Raw genomic sequence first — 17,098 nt, 5'->3', positions numbered from 1 at the left:
GTGTGTGTGTGTGTATACACTACTCAGTAGTGAAGTATTGGTAGTATGCGAACGATGTGAATGCTTGTAGTTTCCAGTCCACACTTGTGCTGGGTCAACACGGTGTTATATAGTAGTGCGTAGCTTGACCGGGATAGAAGGTCCTACCAGATCGATACTAAGTACCTACTCTACCACTTGAACTTTGAGGGACCTCAGGGAAGAACCAAGGGATCAAAAGGTCTTGTTAAGCGGAAGACTACTAGTACTACTAGCCTCAGCAACTCGGATACAAATCGTTAAAACCTTGTTTGTGCTAGAGGTCCTCATGTCCGTATCAACACGCAGTCTCCTGAGGACCTTCCATCGTCGAGGCTTCATTCTGTAGAGATGGATGGTGGTAGAGTCCATCATAATAACTAAACTGGTCATGAGAAGTTCGAGACAATCTTGAATCGAGATATCATCCACCGAATATTTGGAGACAGCCACAAACCAAACGCCGCCCCCATTCCAGGCTAGAAACGAACATCCCCCATGCTTATGATAAGGCCGTCTCGGATGCAAACGACATGAGTGAATCATCAGCAGCGCATGCGCTAAATGCATAGAACCAAACCATCCCAATAATTATGGTTTTCTCCCCCAAACACGTCGACTGTTGCCGCTTGGTCAGTACGATCCGATCACCAGTAACCACCGCTTGAAAGAGACTCACGTGTAATGCCAGATGTGCAGTCGGCGCTTCTTCAGTTCTTCCCTCACTCTGGCAACATAGACTCTGGCTTCATCCGCCGTCCAGGGTTCCGGCGCTCCCCATCTCGTCAATAACATCATGGCCCATCCATCCAGACCAGAACTCCAGTGTGTCAGGTTAATCCGACCAGCGTCCTTGAGGAGCGGGTCCTTGGGCCATGCGCCGATGGGACATTTGTACAGGTGTTCTTGGACGTCGACAAACCCGGCTGCTTCGATCTTGGCCTTCATCGTCAACTGCGTGTCCAAGGGACGACCTGCCCGTCGCGCACAGTCGAGGAACGTCTGTCCCCATCCAGCTAACAGCGAGTCAGGGGCGAGTGAACCATCATCAGACATGACCCGCACGTCCAACTCGACTTGTTCAATGTATCCTCCAGACCGTAGGTTGTTGAAGCACTTTTTATACACAGTCGTCCATTCAGTGTCTGTGAAGGCACCTAGCATAAGACGCATATGAATCAGGTCAAAATCTTGCCTCCACGTCCATTCTTCTAGGACGTCGTCCACCTACACTCGCGTTAGCTAGAGTGTTCGCCACATCGCCAGGAACTCACCTGGAGAAAGCAGTTGGGAGGGACCCAGTTGGATGGCGGCGGAGAGAGGTCAACACCATATACGGTTGCTGGGTTTGTTAGGGATGGACGACAGAGATTTGTTTCATATTGACCTACCAGCAGGAAATTGATCGGCTACGTCACTTCGTCTAGTAAGAAGACGAGCATCAAATGACAGAAGAGGTTCGACTCACATGGCCCAAGTGCCAGGTCCTGTCCCTATATCGAGGATATGCTAGTGCGTTGGTGTCAGTCGATGACAAGCAGTAACAGAACTTGGTTAAGAACTCATACCAGTGGCTCCTCGATGGGTGATCGAAAGAGAGGGTTTGGTTGATTGCTGTCCAATACGAGATAGAGGACATGACTAGGGCAGCTGTCTTAGCACCACCATTGTTTGCTCGTTGACATCCACATACCCAGCGTTGAGTGTTTCAAATTGTTGTTCATCGGAGGGGCCCCTGTTGAGATGGTGAGCCTTGTTTACGTGGATGCAGGAATGAGAATCATACCAATAGTCATCTCGCAAAGACGAGTATCTGGAGGTGTCAACAGGAAAGGGACATTCAGGGACTCAAGAGTCCATCTAGTAGGGACCATTTCCAACCTTCTACCGTTTATTATCCGGCCTCGATATATCGACGAGGCAACTGAGGTCGTGTCCCTTGAAAGCTTCGTCTCAGCCACAATCTCGAGAACCCGTGTACTAGTATTTCCGAAACTCACGATATATTATCGCCATCCTCAAAAGCGGAATCGGCATCGTCATCCACCTGCAAGAAAAGATACTCTGTTATCGCCGTGAAGAGAAACCATCCGGTGGGGAGTAAGAGGCGTACATCGACAACGTCCGAGTGATGAGACGCAGATTCTTCGCCTGTAGCCGAGGATGGACCAGGGGTCGAGGTCCCCGCGGCGGCTCGAGCAAGGTTGTGAGGAGGCATCAATATAAGACGAGATAAGCGACGGGAGCAAAAACAGAAAAAAAGGCAAAGATGATGAATGGTGTTGACTTGTTGGGTTTATCGAAGAAAAAAAGGTGTTTCGGCCTCACAAGCTTTGGTTCCCACCCTCGCCGCCGATACGAACTCCTCTCATGACTGCCAAACTGCCAGAGCTGACTCGTTGTGTCGATCTCCCAGGCACTAGGTATTGGGCACCGAAGGACCAAGGGAAGACAAAAAGATGAAGGCGCAGACGGACACCACGGAGTCTGGCTCGCGGCTTGCGGCTAGGGAGACTAGGAGGACAGAGGCTCCCTGCCTGCGCTCCACCAGCCCCCGCCAACTGCGCCAACTACGCCCCTCATGGACCTTTCTCTGTGCTTTTCAGCCTTTGTTTCCATGACTTACTTGTCACTGGACCCGCCAGTCAAGACACCGTCCTTCTCCCAGCTCAACGGTTCCATCTACAAGTTCTTGGGCGAGTCATCGATGGGCTCTGGCCGCATCCGCTTCAAAGATCCGTTCCGAAAGCTACCACGGAACCGAGCATGCTCCATGTCCAAGTCTTGTACCTGTCAGAGTCGAACACGTTCGAGTCCAAGGATCCCTGCCAGAGAAACCAAGAACCCCTCTCTGTGGTGGAGGGGCAGCTACAATGCTGAGGTACCAACACTTCGGTACTTGTCCACAGCTTCGCGTCAAATTTGCGCTGCCCTGACATGCTACTAGGCAAGAAGCACTCTTCCGGTGCACAGTAAACACTACTTCCTGCCACTACTACGAGTCTTTCGAGGGACCTATCTGCTCTATCCATTGAGCTCGACTCGACTGTCTGTATGCCCTTGGAGTAGCTTGTTTGATTCATCTTCCTCTTCCTCACACTCCCCCCATGGCATCTCCCTCGCAGGCTCTGCCCACGAGAGTGGTCGCAGGCGTGACCGTTCCCGACACGCCGCTCATCACCAAAGCCCTCGACTATGTGCGCAAATACTCGACCGACGACACGTACAACCACATCGTCCGCTCGTTCCTCCTCGGTTTTATCATCGCCGACAAGGTCCTACCTGACCGCGACCGCGAAGCTCATGCTGTCGCCGCCATCATGCACGACCTGGGCTTCCCTATCGGCCACCCGCCGCACTCGGACATTATTTCCAAGGACAAGCGGTTCGAGGTCGATGGGGCCAACGCGGCGCGGAAATTCTTGACGTCTGAGGCTCCGGACTGGGACAAGCACCGGCTGCAGCTGGTCTGGGATGCCATCGCCCTGCACACTATCGGGTCCATCGTGTTTGAGAAAGAGCCCGAGGTCCAGGCGTGCAGTTATGGGATCTGGGCAGACTTTCAGGGTCCCGACCGGGTGCCTGGTGGGTTGTTGAGCTGGGACGAATATAACCCCGTGGTCAAGGTATGTATGCCTTGACAAGAGGAAGTTCCGGGCGTAGATTTTTGTGACGTTACTGATTTTCCCCCTTTTCTCTTTCTTTACCTCTGTGTGCAGGAATATCCCCGACTCGGCCTCATGAAGGGCCTGAAAGCCAACATGTGCCACCTGTGCGAACTGAAACCCCAGACCACCTACGACAACACAGTGGGCGAGTGGGGAGACCGTTACGTCGAGGGATACAGCAGGAAGGGGAAATTGACGCAGGATCTGCTCGAGACGTGCAATCTCGACGACTTGTAGTTGCCCAGCTACTCACTTACTCGCTCACAGCCAATTAAGTACATACCTATTTCTCGGGGGAAGCTCGTTCCATTCTTCCATACTCCTATGTCTGATAGCACCCTCCTCCGCTACACTACCTGCCTACCCACCTGGCCTTGCCCCGGGAGATGTTTGGGAAGATGTTCTATTCACTGGAAATTGGACTCTCGTCGTATGTATATATGTATGTACACAGACCGAAGGGGGATGCCCTCTACTCCACTCTACCTAACGCACCAAGCTGAGTAGCGAGATGAGCGGAGCTGGTGCGTTGGTTGCGCAGTCAGTCAGTCAATATGACCATTTGGTGTCATGCCATACTATACCATACTATGTCCCTTTGGTAGTACCTACATAGTGACCCATGTAGGTAGTACTTGGTTTTAGACCCTGAATGAAGGAAGGGCACGGGGGAAAAAAAGACGAAGTACTAGCTAGTGCTATGTAATAGTGACTCCTGGTAGCCAGTATATATATAGCCAGTGGCGAATGACGAACGATTAACCACTAACACTCCAGCACCGTTCATTCATATACTCATGTGTTCGTGTCGAGAAAGACAACGTCTCTAACTATGGTTTTCTCTTTTGGCAGACAAGACTGTTACAGGTGCAGGAATCTGAGAAGATTTTGTGTTTCTGGCTTGTGCGAGAGAAATCCCCGAAATGGATCGGTTTAATTTTATCCATCCTGCACAGCTCTGCAGCACCACTCCACCACTACACCACAGCGACACAGCGATATAGCGTCTCTACCTGAGGTCGACGAGTAGAAGAATGAAATGCTGTACAAGAACCACGTCTTCATTCCAACGTCAAAGCTTTCAAGCTTCAACAATCTAAAAAAAAAGGTAAAAATGCTAGAAATGACCTTCGAGTTCTGATGTCCTCTGACGGGTCGTTCTGAAGAATAAAAGGCTAGCTAGAGTCCTCGGAGCCTGACCGAGCTCACAGCTGGAGAAAAGAATGGCGCCCTACACCAAAATCTGCCCATCTAATGGACAATAGTCCCAGACCACTCGGAACAATCGACCTGCGTGGCAGAACCAACTGCAAGACCCACGCCACTGTTCCCAAAGAATGCTTCCGAAGCTCCGCTGTCACTGCAGAGGTCAAAGTTGACGTTTGCACCATATTGATTCGTCCCCGATAGACCATTCTGAGCACACAGCGGATTGCCATCGGCCGGGCACAGGTTGTTGATCATGACCACGATGCTCGTTCCTGCATTGCTGAGGCGGTTTCCCGATGAGTCCGTCTCTCCAACCAGCTTCCAGCATGTCCCACAAGCAGGACCCTGGCCTTGACCCGGTCCAGCACCATAGAGGTTTTGGGACACTGCCGCACTGAAGCCGGGGAAGGTGTAGAAGAAACAGGCGGCTGTATTCGTGTTGCAGTTCGGGGAGCCAAACGTGTCGCCGGCACCGTAGTGAGTGAAAGATGCTTTGTAAGTAAGACCACTGCCGGGGGAGGCTGGGCTGGTGGAAGTTGCTGGGTTGCTGACACTCGTTGGGGTGCTGGCTGGAGACGAGCTGGGTGTGACAGGCTCAACGACCGGTGGTGAAGGTGGGGGAGTGTTGCTGGCTTGCAGGCATTGGGAGTAATATGGGTTCTGCTCGACACAGGTCCAGCCTGAGGCGCAAGTCGTGCCACCGGTCCAGTTGATACCGCCACCTGGTGAATGTGAGTATTATGCGTCAATGGAACGACTTTGGATACATACACTGCTCCCAAGGGCCCTGTGTGGCAGTAGAGCTGGGTGCCGGACACGCCAGTGCGATGCACGGGAGAACAGACAAAATGATGATATTTTGACGCATGTTTGCTGTTAACACCAATATGAAGGATGCTCAAGCTTCTGAAGAGTGTCGGAGCAGATGATATAGAATAGACAATAACGTGAAAAGGCACCTGGGCACGGAAGGAACGAACGGACCTCGATCGACGAGAGTAAAGAACGGCAGGCTGGTGTCAGCTTGGGAAGAGTTTGTGAACAGGAAGGATGGAAGGCGAGAGCATTATATATGTACCGAGTACTGTTGAGAGATCCTGGCAATATCTATACATGGGGTCGGAATGTTGTGCCGAACTTCTGGCGTCGCTTCATCTCAAGCGATGGCGTTGTGGCAACACGTTGTTCGGTTGACCTAGCCCAAAACAAGAGTTACGATCAAGCTCAACCATGTCGTTGACCCAAGGTAATCTGAACAAAAGAGATTGGGGTGGTGGGAGTTTACACGGACAAGGAGCATTGCTGATTTGTCCTTAAATCTCCAGGAGGCATGAATCCCTGTCCTGAAACATGGCGACCCATATACCGCCTAGTCCAAGGCTGAGACTCCAGACGCCGCAGACGGATTCTCAACACAAGATCTGGCTAGAGGCCAACGCTTCCAACTGGGCCAGATCCACCAATCCCTGGTCTCCTCGGTCAAATCTATCCTGAAACTCGATCCCATCCGTGGTCTGAGTTTGCTGATAATTTGGTCGATAAGCTGATGGAGATCCTGGCCAACATACCTCATATCTGTGCAAGCGTTGTGCAGTCGGTATAACAACCAGCTTACTCCCTTGTGTTCAACGTCCCGGGAATAACCCAACCAGGGCCAACGACAACCGTAATACTAGTCCAGGGACATGGTAGCGACGTCTTCACAGTATCTTTTTTGCCTGGCGGAAGCGGTCCACCACAAATAAGCCGTCGTCATCCAGCTTCTTAGCAAGAACGCGAACCAGCCGCAGTCGCTTTGTGTTCCCCATCCAAAGTTGGCCTCGTCGTAGGCTCTATCGATGTTGACCCTTCTAACACTTTGATATGCACGGAAAACTTCGTCCAGTCCTCTATCAGATCTGGATCCCAAGACTCTGGCGAACAAAATGGCGTCTTCCAACGCATATGCCGTGCTCTCGCCCTGAGGGGACATTGCATGTGCGGCATCTCCCAATAGGATTGTGTGTTTTGAGCACCAATTGCCCCGTGGTGCGAGTTGATACACGGGATAGAGGGTCCAGTGATCCGTTGCTGAGATGATAGGATCGAGGAATTTCAGGGCGCCACCACCGAATCGACTTTTGATGTCCTGCTTGATTCTCTCCTGTTCTGCACCACGAGCCAGCCACCCTTCTCTCGATGCAACGTCCGCGGTCTCGGTGATGGCTGCCACAAACTGTTTCTTCCTCGTCGGCTCGTAGTAGGTGGTCATGAGACTGCCGCGTTGTGACTGGCACAACCCCGTGTCTTTCCAAGGAATTTTTGCTCCGTCCTCTAACTCTGCAAACCCAAACACTGCGGCTATCCCAGTGTACAGCTGTCTTCTCTCCGTGTCGACAAGGCTGGTTCTGACAAAGGAATGTATCCCATCGCACCCGAGAAGTAGGTCCGCGCTCAGGGTTGCACCGTCATCCAGCTGGACCGTCACCTCATTCTCCATTTCGACAATCTGGACCGGGTTGTGGCCATACACCAACTTGACGTTATCGAGTTCCCTGACCGTGTCTGTAAGTGACTCGACCAAGTCTGCGCGCAGGATCCTGAGACCTTTGAACGCAGGCTGCCCAACCCCACCCCCATTCTGACCCTCGAAGTTTATCTCGCCGAGTCTGGCGCCGGTATAGATTGTGAACAATTCGATCTTGTCTATGCCAGTCCCCAAACTCTTTGCCCGGATTCGTGGCAACACCCCCAAGTGGTGCAGGCAGCGCAGGGCATTTGGCGTCAATCCAACAGCGCCGCCGATCGTTGAAGGCTGTGGGCGAATCTCAACAACGGTAATGTGTGGCGTTTCAGGTAGCCATTTAGTGAGAGCCAGTGATGAGGCTAGACCAGCAATGCCAGCCCCGACAATTACAACGTTCATGGCGGAGGGTCGAAGCTCAGTCTGTCGATGCGCGGTGCAGGTTTCTGGGAGGACGACATGCCTCTCAGAAGTTGTCGGGATCGATTTATGCCTTGCAATACGGTGATTGAAGCTTCGAGTGTCTGCAAGATCTTCGCTAAAGTTCAATGTGTTTGTGGCATTCGCACCTGGACATGTTCCCAAAACGGAAAGCGACCGTATTCTCAGCTGCTCTATTGGCTGGTGTTTGGAATACTACTTGAATTAGTCCCTCGTACTCGGAATCCTACCGTGTGGCCAATCACCCGGTTTCCCACCCACCCTAACCATCCAACACGAATTATTCATTCGATCTTCTTCGAGGCTAGGCCCCGGGCAGATACTCTTGAACGGTGCTCCGCACATAATCTCAGCACGGGAATAGACAGCAGCACGTACCCCAGTCACGGATAATCCACCCAGTATTCAACCCAGTCCAGCTCTTGTGGTCTTGACGACATGCTTGATTGCCTCGAGACTGCCCTTGTTTCCAACAGCACCCAGTCCGACGCCTTCTACCCAGCCCATTTTCTCTAGCATCGCTCGTCCTTTGTTGTCAGCGCCGAGCTCCGGGGCAGAAGCACCGACAACGTCACCATTCATGTACGTCGCACCAGATATGACTCCGCCACCACCTCTCTTTGTTCTCGCAGCGCCTGATGTGGGAGTGCCACGAGATTTGTACGAACTGATTGGGCGTTTCGGGAAGAACTTTCTTAGGCTCATCAAGGCATCGATCTCCCAAACCGTGTCAATCGTGTATCTCGGGGTATGCGGACCTTTGGTGAGAACAGGGTAGCGCCCGATACCATGGCCCTCCTTGCCCTCCGACTTTGACTGCAGCTTGAGCGACTTTGCAAGCCGATGGACGGAAGCACGAGTTGCTGAGTCCATTGGGGCCAATTCCAACGTGTTAACTTCTTCAATCAGAAACTGTCGGATTTCTGCTTTGATGGCGGCCGGGTGATTGCGTTCGGATGCCTCCAAAAGAGCCGCCTCACGCTCCAACAGCTTCTCGCGCTTGCGAGACGCCTTCTTTTCGCGGTCTTTGTTCCAGGTACTTCGCAGTCGCTCAGCAAGCTCCTCATCCTCCACGCCGAGGTCGAAAGGCAAGTCCGACTTGCGTCCCTTCTTCTTAGGTCGGAGACTGGGTCGGTCAAAATCCATGACGTCGAACGCGCCGTATGGATCCTGCTCAAGGGCATCCGCGAAAGCCGTGGCAGATGGGAAAGTGTCGCGCTCGCGTCGATTTTTCTTTGACTTGACGCGGCTGGAAATATGCTTCTTCGAAGAAAAAGGAATGAACCCATCGCCAGCTGCAAACTCATCATCTTCGTCCTCGTCCTCGTCCTCGTCATCGATCTTGTCGTCATCCTCAACTTGCCCATCAAACAAGAGCAGCTCGTCGCCACCCATGCCTAACTCTTCCTGCTTTGCTAACGTCCGAGCAATCTGCTCGTCTGTCATCCGAGCGGTGCGCTCTAGTATGCGGTCATTTTCATCCATCTCAGATTCCATATCATCATCAACATCATCTAAAAACTCGTCGGCCTCTGATGATTCGGAGTGGGTCGAGTCATTCGTAGTCTCTTGGATTTTCATGGCCCGAATCTCCTCAAAGATGCGGATCTCATCAACAGCAGACGTCGACTTCAACTTTGCGTGAGGCACCCAGCGAGGATCGCTCGAGTCTTTGCCAAGTGCGCTGACGAGGTATTGTGGACCACTGGGACGTGTACGATGTCGTAGAACATGCCTGACCTCGACGATTTCCTCATCAGTGGTGCTGAAATCATCGAAATCTTGCAGATCACTAGAGTTCCAATCAATCGCTTGGTCGACATCGATAGATCCTCTAGCAGCTTTACTTGTTTTTGAAGTTCGCAGGTGGACCTTTTGCTCGACCGGGCCGTCAAAGAACCGGAAATGTTCAGTTCTCCTTCCAATCTTGACCGAATGCTTGGTCTCAGGAATCTTGTCCTCGTCGCTGTCATCGACCGCTAGGTTTGCAATGTAGTCATTGATGATAGCTTCTTCCTCTTCCTTTCTCTGAAGGCTTCCTGGTCGACCGCGAGCACGACCACGGCGGTCAACAGCTTCGTTCCGTCGTGGCGGCAGAATATTGTTGAACTTGTCCAGGCCAGAGGAGCTGGAATCACGAGTGGTCGCCCCTGCGGCCGCAGGAGAAGTATGAGGTGAAGGTCTTGGCTCGACAACTGCGGGCTTGGTAGACACTGTGGTCTCTGAGCTGGGAGGGATGGCCGGCTTCGCTGGACGGTTCTGTCGTCCGGCGAAAATGATCTCTTCGGAAGATTGCGACGAGATCGAGTCTTTCCTTACCCGGGGCTCCCCTACACTCAACTCGACTGGGGTCGGATTGTGATTCTTTGACTGTTCGTTCCCTGACGCGTGTGATTCAAGCTCCTTGGGTTGAGCTTGCTCATCATTGTGAGAGGGTTCTTCAGATGATACTGCCTCCTTCTGGGATTGTTCATTCTCTTTCGTGACCGCAGCTATATCGTCTTGTTTCAGATCTCCGGCACTTATGAACGTGATTCTCTGCTCTCTGAGGCGTGTAGAAGCCCAGGACATAGCATGGCGCTCGGTATTTCTCGCCGTTTGAGCCATGCTCAGAATCGACTTCGGGGGGTCGGAAGAATTCAAGTCTGAGAAGTCCTGCCAGTCGTTGACAAGACTACGGTGGGAGGCATTGGGTCCTAGCTCGTCTCGTTAGAATTCAAAAGGAAGGTAAAGCCTCACGCCTGTAGTACCTCTATTAGGGAAAGCAGACTGGCTGTGCTGCCACGTCGACGGGGAGTGATTCTGCTGTCCTCCATTCCGTTTCTTTCTGGCCTGCGCTCGTTGACGAGGACCCATGGTGAGCGGGGTGCCACAACCAAGCGAGTTGCCCCGCTTCCAACAGTGAATTTCCGTCAATGAGTGTTACTTAGAAGTGAACATTATAAGAGTCAACAGGATAGAAATGCAGAATATTGAATACCAGCAATCTACTCAACGAGTGGCGATGTGGATCATACATACAGGTGTAGAGTCATGTTTCAGCGCTCAAAGAAGACTTGGGGGTGCCGTCCCAGGTGGAGGGAGCGATCACAGGAAAATGCGCCCGCAAGTTCCACCAGTCACACTTCACCTACAGCCATGGTGGCTCTCAAGCCGATCTTCCAAGCGACTCCACCCCGAATCGAGCCTGGCCTGGTGATGCCTCCTAGCAAGGCTGACGTCCGTGTGTATCCTCCGTAGGCCTGCACCCTTGACTGCGGTGAAAGTCACCTCGCACCTCGCACCTTGCACCTACATTCGTGCCACGATCCAGCAACAGCTTCAGTGTACCACATACTATCATTGGTATTGTCGAAGAAACCTTTGCTTGCACAAGCTGACTGCCTAGTCCTCGACAACCTGGAATCCCTCCGAGTTCTGTTTGCATCCCTGCACTCCTCCAAATCACAAGACTCGTCACCGATCCTCCCTGAGTTCAAGCAGAAGTTGGATGACTCTCTAGTTCTGCTGGAACCAACGAACCAGTTTCCTACTCAGGCACTGACGCCGTTCGGTGCTCTCCTATATGCAATATCCTCCGGGCTTCAGAGCATTCCTCTCCCATTCCAAGCCCAAGACGTCATGAATGGCGTCGACGTTAAGCGCTTCGTGCGCTACTTCTATGACCCTCCACCAAAATATGATGACATGTCAGGCGCCTCAATATGGCTGCTTGGAGAAGAGTACCAGGCTGCACCGCCCAAGCCGGTAACAACAACGGACCACGACGATGTGGTTGAAGTCGAGTCCTCGTCAGATTCCCATGACCCTTCTGATACGAGCGCTCTGTCATCGACGGCAGATCAACCCACACAACAGCAACCTCATGAATCTCTATCACACAATACAAGCAGTTTTGATGATGCCCAGCATGTCACGGGAGGAAACAATCTCCCGTCACTGTCGAATGACCCTTCCGATCGAGGGTGGCCCATCGCGTTTCTCGATGACTTCGAATCTCGGATATGGATGACCTATCGTTCCAACTTTACGCCTATCCCTCGCTCGCAAGAGCCCGGTTCCACTATGTCCTTATCCTTTTCCGTTCGCCTGCGCAATTTTGCCGAGAGAGATGGCTTCAGTAGCGATACAGGTTGGGGATGTATGATCCGCTCAGGACAATCTCTTTTGGCAAACGCTCTGGTTATGCTCCATCTGGGGCGGGACTGGCGGCGACCTCACACATATACCAACCGTACTGTGTCTCCTCCAAATGGCCACTGCCTCAACTCGCCTCCCGTCACCCAGACACAAAGTGAGGCCTCTATCCTTTCTCTCTTCGCCGACTCCCCCCTCGCCCCATTTTCCATTCACCGTTTCGTCCAGCACGGCGCATCCGCCTGCGGCACACATCCAGGCCAGTGGTTTGGGCCTTCTGCCACAGCATCATGCATCAAAGAGCTCTCCGCCGAGTGTGCTGCCGCAGGTCTACGAGTCTACGTGACCCCATCCGCGAGCGAAGTTTATGAAGACAAGTTCCGCAGCATCGCACGCGCCTCCGCTACTGATTTGACTATCAGACCTACATTGATACTTCTGGGAATTAGGCTGGGACTGGACCGAATTACACCGGTCTATCACGAAGCCCTCAAAAGCAGCCTCACATATCCTCAGTCAATTGGGATCGCGGGTGGCCGGCCGTCCTCCTCACATTACTTCATCGGGTGTCAAGGGGACCTCTTCTTCTACCTCGACCCTCATGAGACACGCCCAGCCCTGCAGCATCACTCTGACCCAAGCGAATACACCGAGGAAGAAATCTCCACATGCCATACGCGCCGTCTTCGAGGGTTAAGAATAAGTGAGATGGATCCCTCTATGCTTATCGGTTTTCTCATCAAGGACGAACAAGATTGGGAGGACTGGAAAAGAAGGATAAAAGAGGTCAAAGGCAAGGCGATTGTGTCTGTCTTTGACAAGGAGCCGCCGGTGCCTGGCGAAACAAGCGAGAGGAAGGAGGCTGTGGATGAGGTGCAGACATTCGATGACGAGGATGAGGATGACGAGACGGTGACTGTCACGGGGAAAGATTGTGATCAAGCCAAACCCGAGGGCGAGGGAGACGAGGATGGTATCAAAGTCGACCGCCAAGTGGCAGGAGAGGTGCAAAGCGATCCAGTCCATATTGGACTCGCTAGCTCGCAAGATCCCGTCAAAATCCAAGGTTGACGGTCCTGTGGCAAGGGAAAGACACTGTCAAGGTCCTCTGGCTGCAGAAAGACGTGTTACCTGTGCGATGATGAGTACGACGCTACGCGTGACAAGAGACAAACAAAGAGTATCACTACTAATATGGCTAACGACTACCGGGGGCTTTGGAGTATCTGGCCTGTCAGGAAATGGGCATTGGGCAAAGACTATCTATACGAAAGGGGAGTGTTGTCAATCTTATCGGCGTTTTTGCTGGTTGGGACCTGAATTTGGATCAATCTGGTCGTGCTCGGAGAGACAAGCATCTCCGCCTGTTCGGGCAGCTGTTCACGAACAACAAGACGAATGTTTTGCTTTCTTGACCGTGCGATCACCAAACTGTCCCTGGACATTGCAGAGAAACGCCGTGGGCAACAGGCCCTGTTTACGTTCACGTGGTTCATGTCTATTTTGTGGCGCCTCTAGCGCGCAACCCCAAAGAACGCGTACCAAAACAACGAGTCCTGGTATCCTGACCCTCGTAATTTCATGCTAGTAATTCCAGTGCGCCGAAGACAAAAACAAAGATCGAAGAGACTGAACAGTTTGATTTCATGCTTTCAATTCGAATGTCTCACAAATCCAGCAAGAACTGAACCTCTGAAACTTCAGGCTTCAGCGTGGTGAATATTGTACATAACGCGAAAGCTTCTCTCTGTAGAGACTCGTAAAGCATGATTGCTGTTGATGAGCAAGCATGACCGTGGACAGCTCATCACATTGTCAATAATCCCCGATTCCCATGACGCATCGTAATGTGTTGATCAAAAACCCATTTCAACACCGTTGTTCCATTTGTGCCCACAACCCCATTTGCAAAAAACACGCGCAAAAGCCCAAGAATCAACCATCCCCATGAATATTGAAACCCAATTACTTGCTTTGAGAAGAATATTTGGTGACGGCCTTGGTACCCTCAGACACGGCATGCTTGGCAAGTTCACCCGGCAGGATCAATCTGACGGATGTTTGGATCTCGCGGGACGAGATTGTGGACTTCTTGTTGTAAGCAGCAAGCTTGGAGGCTTCGGTGGCGACGCGCTCAAAGATGTCTGAGGTAAACGTTAGAGTAGGTATCGAATTGCGGAGCACGAAGTGACTTACCGTTGACGAAAGAGTTCAGGATGGACATGGCGCGGTTGGAGATACCAGTGTCAGGGTGGACTTGCTTCAGGACTGAAGAGACGCGTCAGTACTGAACAATGAAGCGATTCGCGCGAAGGATTGAAATCTCACCTTTGTAGATGTATGAAGAGTAGGTCTCCTTTCGTGTCTTGCCTCGCTTCTTCTTGTCACCAGAGGGAGCGGCGGCAGTCTTCTTGCCAGCTTCCTTCTTCTCGGCAGCGGGAGCCTTTCCAGCTGGGGCCTTGCCGCCAGTGGTGGGCTTCTTCTCAGCAGCTTTTGGAGGCATTTTTGGTGATTGAATTGATTGCGCAAAAAGCGACGATGGATGAAAGTAGTAAGTGAGATGAAATTGACTGATGGAGGCGTATGAGCGGGATGATTGATGGATGGATGAAGAAGGAAGGAAAGATGGAAGTGTGAAAGGTGGGTGACGGCGACTCTTATACCAGGCGCAAGTGCGAGAGGGAGGGCGCGGGTTGATGCGAAGTGGCAGACGCAGGCGGTCGACTCCAAGGGGTTGATCCGGGTAACAAATTGCGCGATTTTCCCAGCGTATTGTTATTGTGTCGATTTTGCCAGTTTTTGATCCAGTCACATTGCAGGATCACAACTCTTGGCAGAAAGATATGGTAACGCGATGTAATGCTGACTCGTATTGTCAAACTCATCAGAAAAGTCATTTTTGATCATTCCCTCCCTCGCGCCACGATTGGCCCAATCCGGGCTCCGTGATCTAGCGCACTCCTCTCCCGCTGCACCTTTCATCACAAGTTCTCCAAGGTTGATCTGGAGGCGCGACTCAACTGCCCACCACCCGCATCGCCGCCTATCCTCACTCCTTTATAACTGCCCTTCCCTCCCGCCTTTAATCATCGCTTCCTTCTCTCTTTTCATCCATCGTCAACCCAAGTTTCCATCGCACACTCTGCACCAGCTTTCCATCTTCACTTCATTTCACAAACTCCAACTTTTCAAACCAATCCCAATCCCATCCACTCAATCAAAATGACTGGCGGAAAATCTGGCGGCAAAGCCTCTGGCGGCAAGAGCGCTCAATCGTAAGTTTATCACCCTTCCAAACTTGTCGCATCACTCTAGATTCGGTCTGTGGCATCTGGTTGTGGCCTTTGCCATGTCGAAACTGTTGAACCATGATGCTAACTATACCGCAGCCGATCCTCCAAGGCGGGTCTCGCATTCCCTGTCGGCCGTGTCCACCGTCTCCTGCGGAAGGGCAACTATGCTCAGCGTGTTGGTGCCGGTGCTCCGGTCTACCTTGCTGCCGTGCTTGAATATCTTGCGGCCGAAATCCTCGAACTTGCCGGCAACGCCGCTCGTGACAACAAGAAGACCCGTATCATCCCTCGTCATCTTCAATTGGCCATCCGAAACGACGAGGAGTTGAACAAGCTGCTGGGACACGTCACAATTGCCCAGGGTGGTGTCTTGCCCAACATCCACCAAAGTACGTTTCTGCCTACACGAGATTCCACAAGACTTGCCCATACTGACTATCACAGACTTGCTACCAAAGAAGACCGCCAAGGGCAAGAACCCCAGCCAAGAGCTGTAAGCTCGTTCTGCAAATTTCTTCTGAACTGGGTTTTGAATGGGAGTTTCACGACAAATGCGATCACAACGCGGGGTTTCAGGGGTTGGGCTGGCCAGGTTTCACAGGCCTTGTTTTCAGAGTTTGTGCTTTATCATCGGACGGCAGGGTTGTGTACATTATGCTCATGGCATACCTACTATCATCACGAACATGGATAGGAATGCAAGACGGGGCATGAGACATGCAAATGGCAAAGCGAATGGCTTTGCAAATGGTGATCATTAGACAGCAAATTTAATGATCGAAACTCAATGGCAATTCATCACAAACCTGTTTCCATTCTCGTTTGTCTTCGTGGGCGCAAGAAGCAGAGCGCAAATGAAGGAACTCTTGATAACGCGTGGCCAAATTCGCGGGTTGACATGCAGATTGCACTCGGACCAGGTAAACAAAACACTAGATCTTAACGCGTTCGGGTATGCCCATGATTGAACGATCCATGTGAACACGAATTCTCGGGAAATAGCAGTGCAAGTGACCAGCAATAGAGCATAGATCGGTTGGTTTCCACAAACGGTTTTGGCACATGAGTTCTCGAGAAATAGGATCGGAGAGGGACACTGAAGGTTCAAGCTCTCTAGAGCTCTTTTTTGCAAATCAACCTTTGCGGTGAACTAAGTGTTTCTTCCGCTCTTTGCGACAGTATGTACAAGTTCTCCACCTATCCATCAATGACACGACAAACCACCTCATAACCTCTTGACAAACTCTCTCGATGGTGGCGGCAAGTCTGGGGCTGGTAGATTCCGTTCATATTTCGAGCCTGTAAACACGACAGATGAGCCACTGTACTGCACAAATGGTGTGGGCAATCTCACCTCCTGGGGCAGTTGGTGGTCTGTAAGGGTCGGGGTGCTTCCATTTCCGTAGCAGTTTTTCCGTCTCATTAAAGAGGATCTGGTTCCACCACAGGTCAGCCTGGTGTTCTGAGCTCGAAGAATAGGTTCATGTGCAAGAGGCCATCTGCGTACTCTTTGTTGTCTTGGATCTGTGATATTTCTGTTGGCATCAAAGAGTGACCGGATATATACTGCTTGGCCGCGCCAGAGGTTTCGTTGCACGGCCCAGTCAAGCGCAAGCTTCAGCGACCGCCGGTAAAGGTTTCTGATGGCGATTGAGTGAGCAAGTGGGCAGACAATATGTGGCTCTTTGTCCTTCAAATCACTCACCGGACAGCCTTGACGTGAGGACTGAGAGTTGCCATGCTGGAGAGCCCTAGGTTCCTCCCCACACTCTCGCTCAGTCAATAACCGAAAAGAGACGCCCACGGAGAAGTCGTGCACGGGTCAGCTG

At 51.9% G+C, this 17,098-nt stretch overlaps 9 protein-coding genes across 9 annotated transcripts; 3 read left to right on the top strand and 6 right to left on the bottom strand.

Moving 5' to 3' along the window:
* Positions 1 to 693: 693 nt before the first annotated feature.
* Positions 694 to 2,236, bottom strand: Z517_11705 (uncharacterized protein; the record flags this gene model as incomplete). Its single annotated transcript, XM_013423288.1, has 8 exons — positions 694 to 1,245; positions 1,293 to 1,360; positions 1,410 to 1,435; positions 1,487 to 1,527; positions 1,587 to 1,659; positions 1,712 to 1,753; positions 1,805 to 1,831; positions 2,019 to 2,236. The coding sequence occupies 8 exons, from the start codon at positions 2,234 to 2,236 to the stop codon at positions 694 to 696; spliced, it is 1,047 nt and encodes a 348-aa protein (XP_013278742.1).
* An 889-nt stretch (positions 2,237 to 3,125) lies between these two features.
* Z517_11704 (uncharacterized protein) lies at positions 3,126 to 3,923 on the top strand (the record flags this gene model as incomplete). Its single annotated transcript, XM_013423287.1, has 2 exons — positions 3,126 to 3,644; positions 3,738 to 3,923. The coding sequence occupies 2 exons, from the start codon at positions 3,126 to 3,128 to the stop codon at positions 3,921 to 3,923; spliced, it is 705 nt and encodes a 234-aa protein (XP_013278741.1).
* A 1,014-nt stretch (positions 3,924 to 4,937) lies between these two features.
* On the bottom strand, positions 4,938 to 5,763 carry Z517_11703 (uncharacterized protein; the record flags this gene model as incomplete). Its single annotated transcript, XM_013423286.1, has 2 exons — positions 4,938 to 5,617; positions 5,667 to 5,763. 2 exons carry the CDS (start codon positions 5,761 to 5,763, stop codon positions 4,938 to 4,940), a joined length of 777 nt encoding a protein of 258 aa, XP_013278740.1.
* Positions 5,764 to 6,567: 804 nt separating this feature from the next.
* Positions 6,568 to 7,800, bottom strand: Z517_11702 (uncharacterized protein; the record flags this gene model as incomplete). The annotated part of the gene is made up of 1 exon (XM_013423285.1): positions 6,568 to 7,800. One exon carries the CDS (start codon positions 7,798 to 7,800, stop codon positions 6,568 to 6,570), a length of 1,233 nt encoding a protein of 410 aa, XP_013278739.1.
* A 444-nt stretch (positions 7,801 to 8,244) lies between these two features.
* Z517_11701 (uncharacterized protein) lies at positions 8,245 to 10,695 on the bottom strand (the record flags this gene model as incomplete). Its single annotated transcript, XM_013423284.1, has 2 exons — positions 8,245 to 10,535; positions 10,590 to 10,695. The coding sequence occupies 2 exons, from the start codon at positions 10,693 to 10,695 to the stop codon at positions 8,245 to 8,247; spliced, it is 2,397 nt and encodes a 798-aa protein (XP_013278738.1).
* A 282-nt stretch (positions 10,696 to 10,977) lies between these two features.
* Positions 10,978 to 13,047, top strand: Z517_11700 (uncharacterized protein; the record flags this gene model as incomplete). The annotated part of the gene is made up of 2 exons (XM_013423283.1): positions 10,978 to 11,062; positions 11,228 to 13,047. 2 exons carry the CDS (start codon positions 10,978 to 10,980, stop codon positions 13,045 to 13,047), a joined length of 1,905 nt encoding a protein of 634 aa, XP_013278737.1.
* An 894-nt stretch (positions 13,048 to 13,941) lies between these two features.
* Positions 13,942 to 14,479, bottom strand: Z517_11699 (histone H2B; the record flags this gene model as incomplete). Its single annotated transcript, XM_013423282.1, has 3 exons — positions 13,942 to 14,120; positions 14,173 to 14,244; positions 14,305 to 14,479. The coding sequence occupies 3 exons, from the start codon at positions 14,477 to 14,479 to the stop codon at positions 13,942 to 13,944; spliced, it is 426 nt and encodes a 141-aa protein (XP_013278736.1).
* A 719-nt stretch (positions 14,480 to 15,198) lies between these two features.
* Positions 15,199 to 15,963, top strand: Z517_11698 (histone H2A; the record flags this gene model as incomplete). The annotated part of the gene is made up of 2 exons (XM_013423281.1): positions 15,199 to 15,251; positions 15,366 to 15,963. The coding sequence occupies 2 exons, from the start codon at positions 15,199 to 15,201 to the stop codon at positions 15,961 to 15,963; spliced, it is 651 nt and encodes a 216-aa protein (XP_013278735.1).
* Positions 15,964 to 16,494: 531 nt separating this feature from the next.
* On the bottom strand, positions 16,495 to 17,009 carry Z517_11697 (uncharacterized protein; the record flags this gene model as incomplete). Its single annotated transcript, XM_013423280.1, has 4 exons — positions 16,495 to 16,568; positions 16,624 to 16,702; positions 16,777 to 16,909; positions 16,975 to 17,009. The coding sequence occupies 4 exons, from the start codon at positions 17,007 to 17,009 to the stop codon at positions 16,495 to 16,497; spliced, it is 321 nt and encodes a 106-aa protein (XP_013278734.1).
* Between the last annotated feature and the right edge of the window lie 89 nt (positions 17,010 to 17,098).

This window comes from Fonsecaea pedrosoi, assembly GCF_000835455.1.
Source record: "Fonsecaea pedrosoi CBS 271.37 unplaced genomic scaffold supercont1.8, whole genome shotgun sequence".
Lineage (NCBI taxonomy): Eukaryota > Fungi > Ascomycota > Eurotiomycetes > Chaetothyriales > Herpotrichiellaceae > Fonsecaea > Fonsecaea pedrosoi.
The sequence above is the reverse complement of the archived record's forward strand: the minus strand, read 5'-3'. Positions and strand labels throughout refer to the sequence as shown.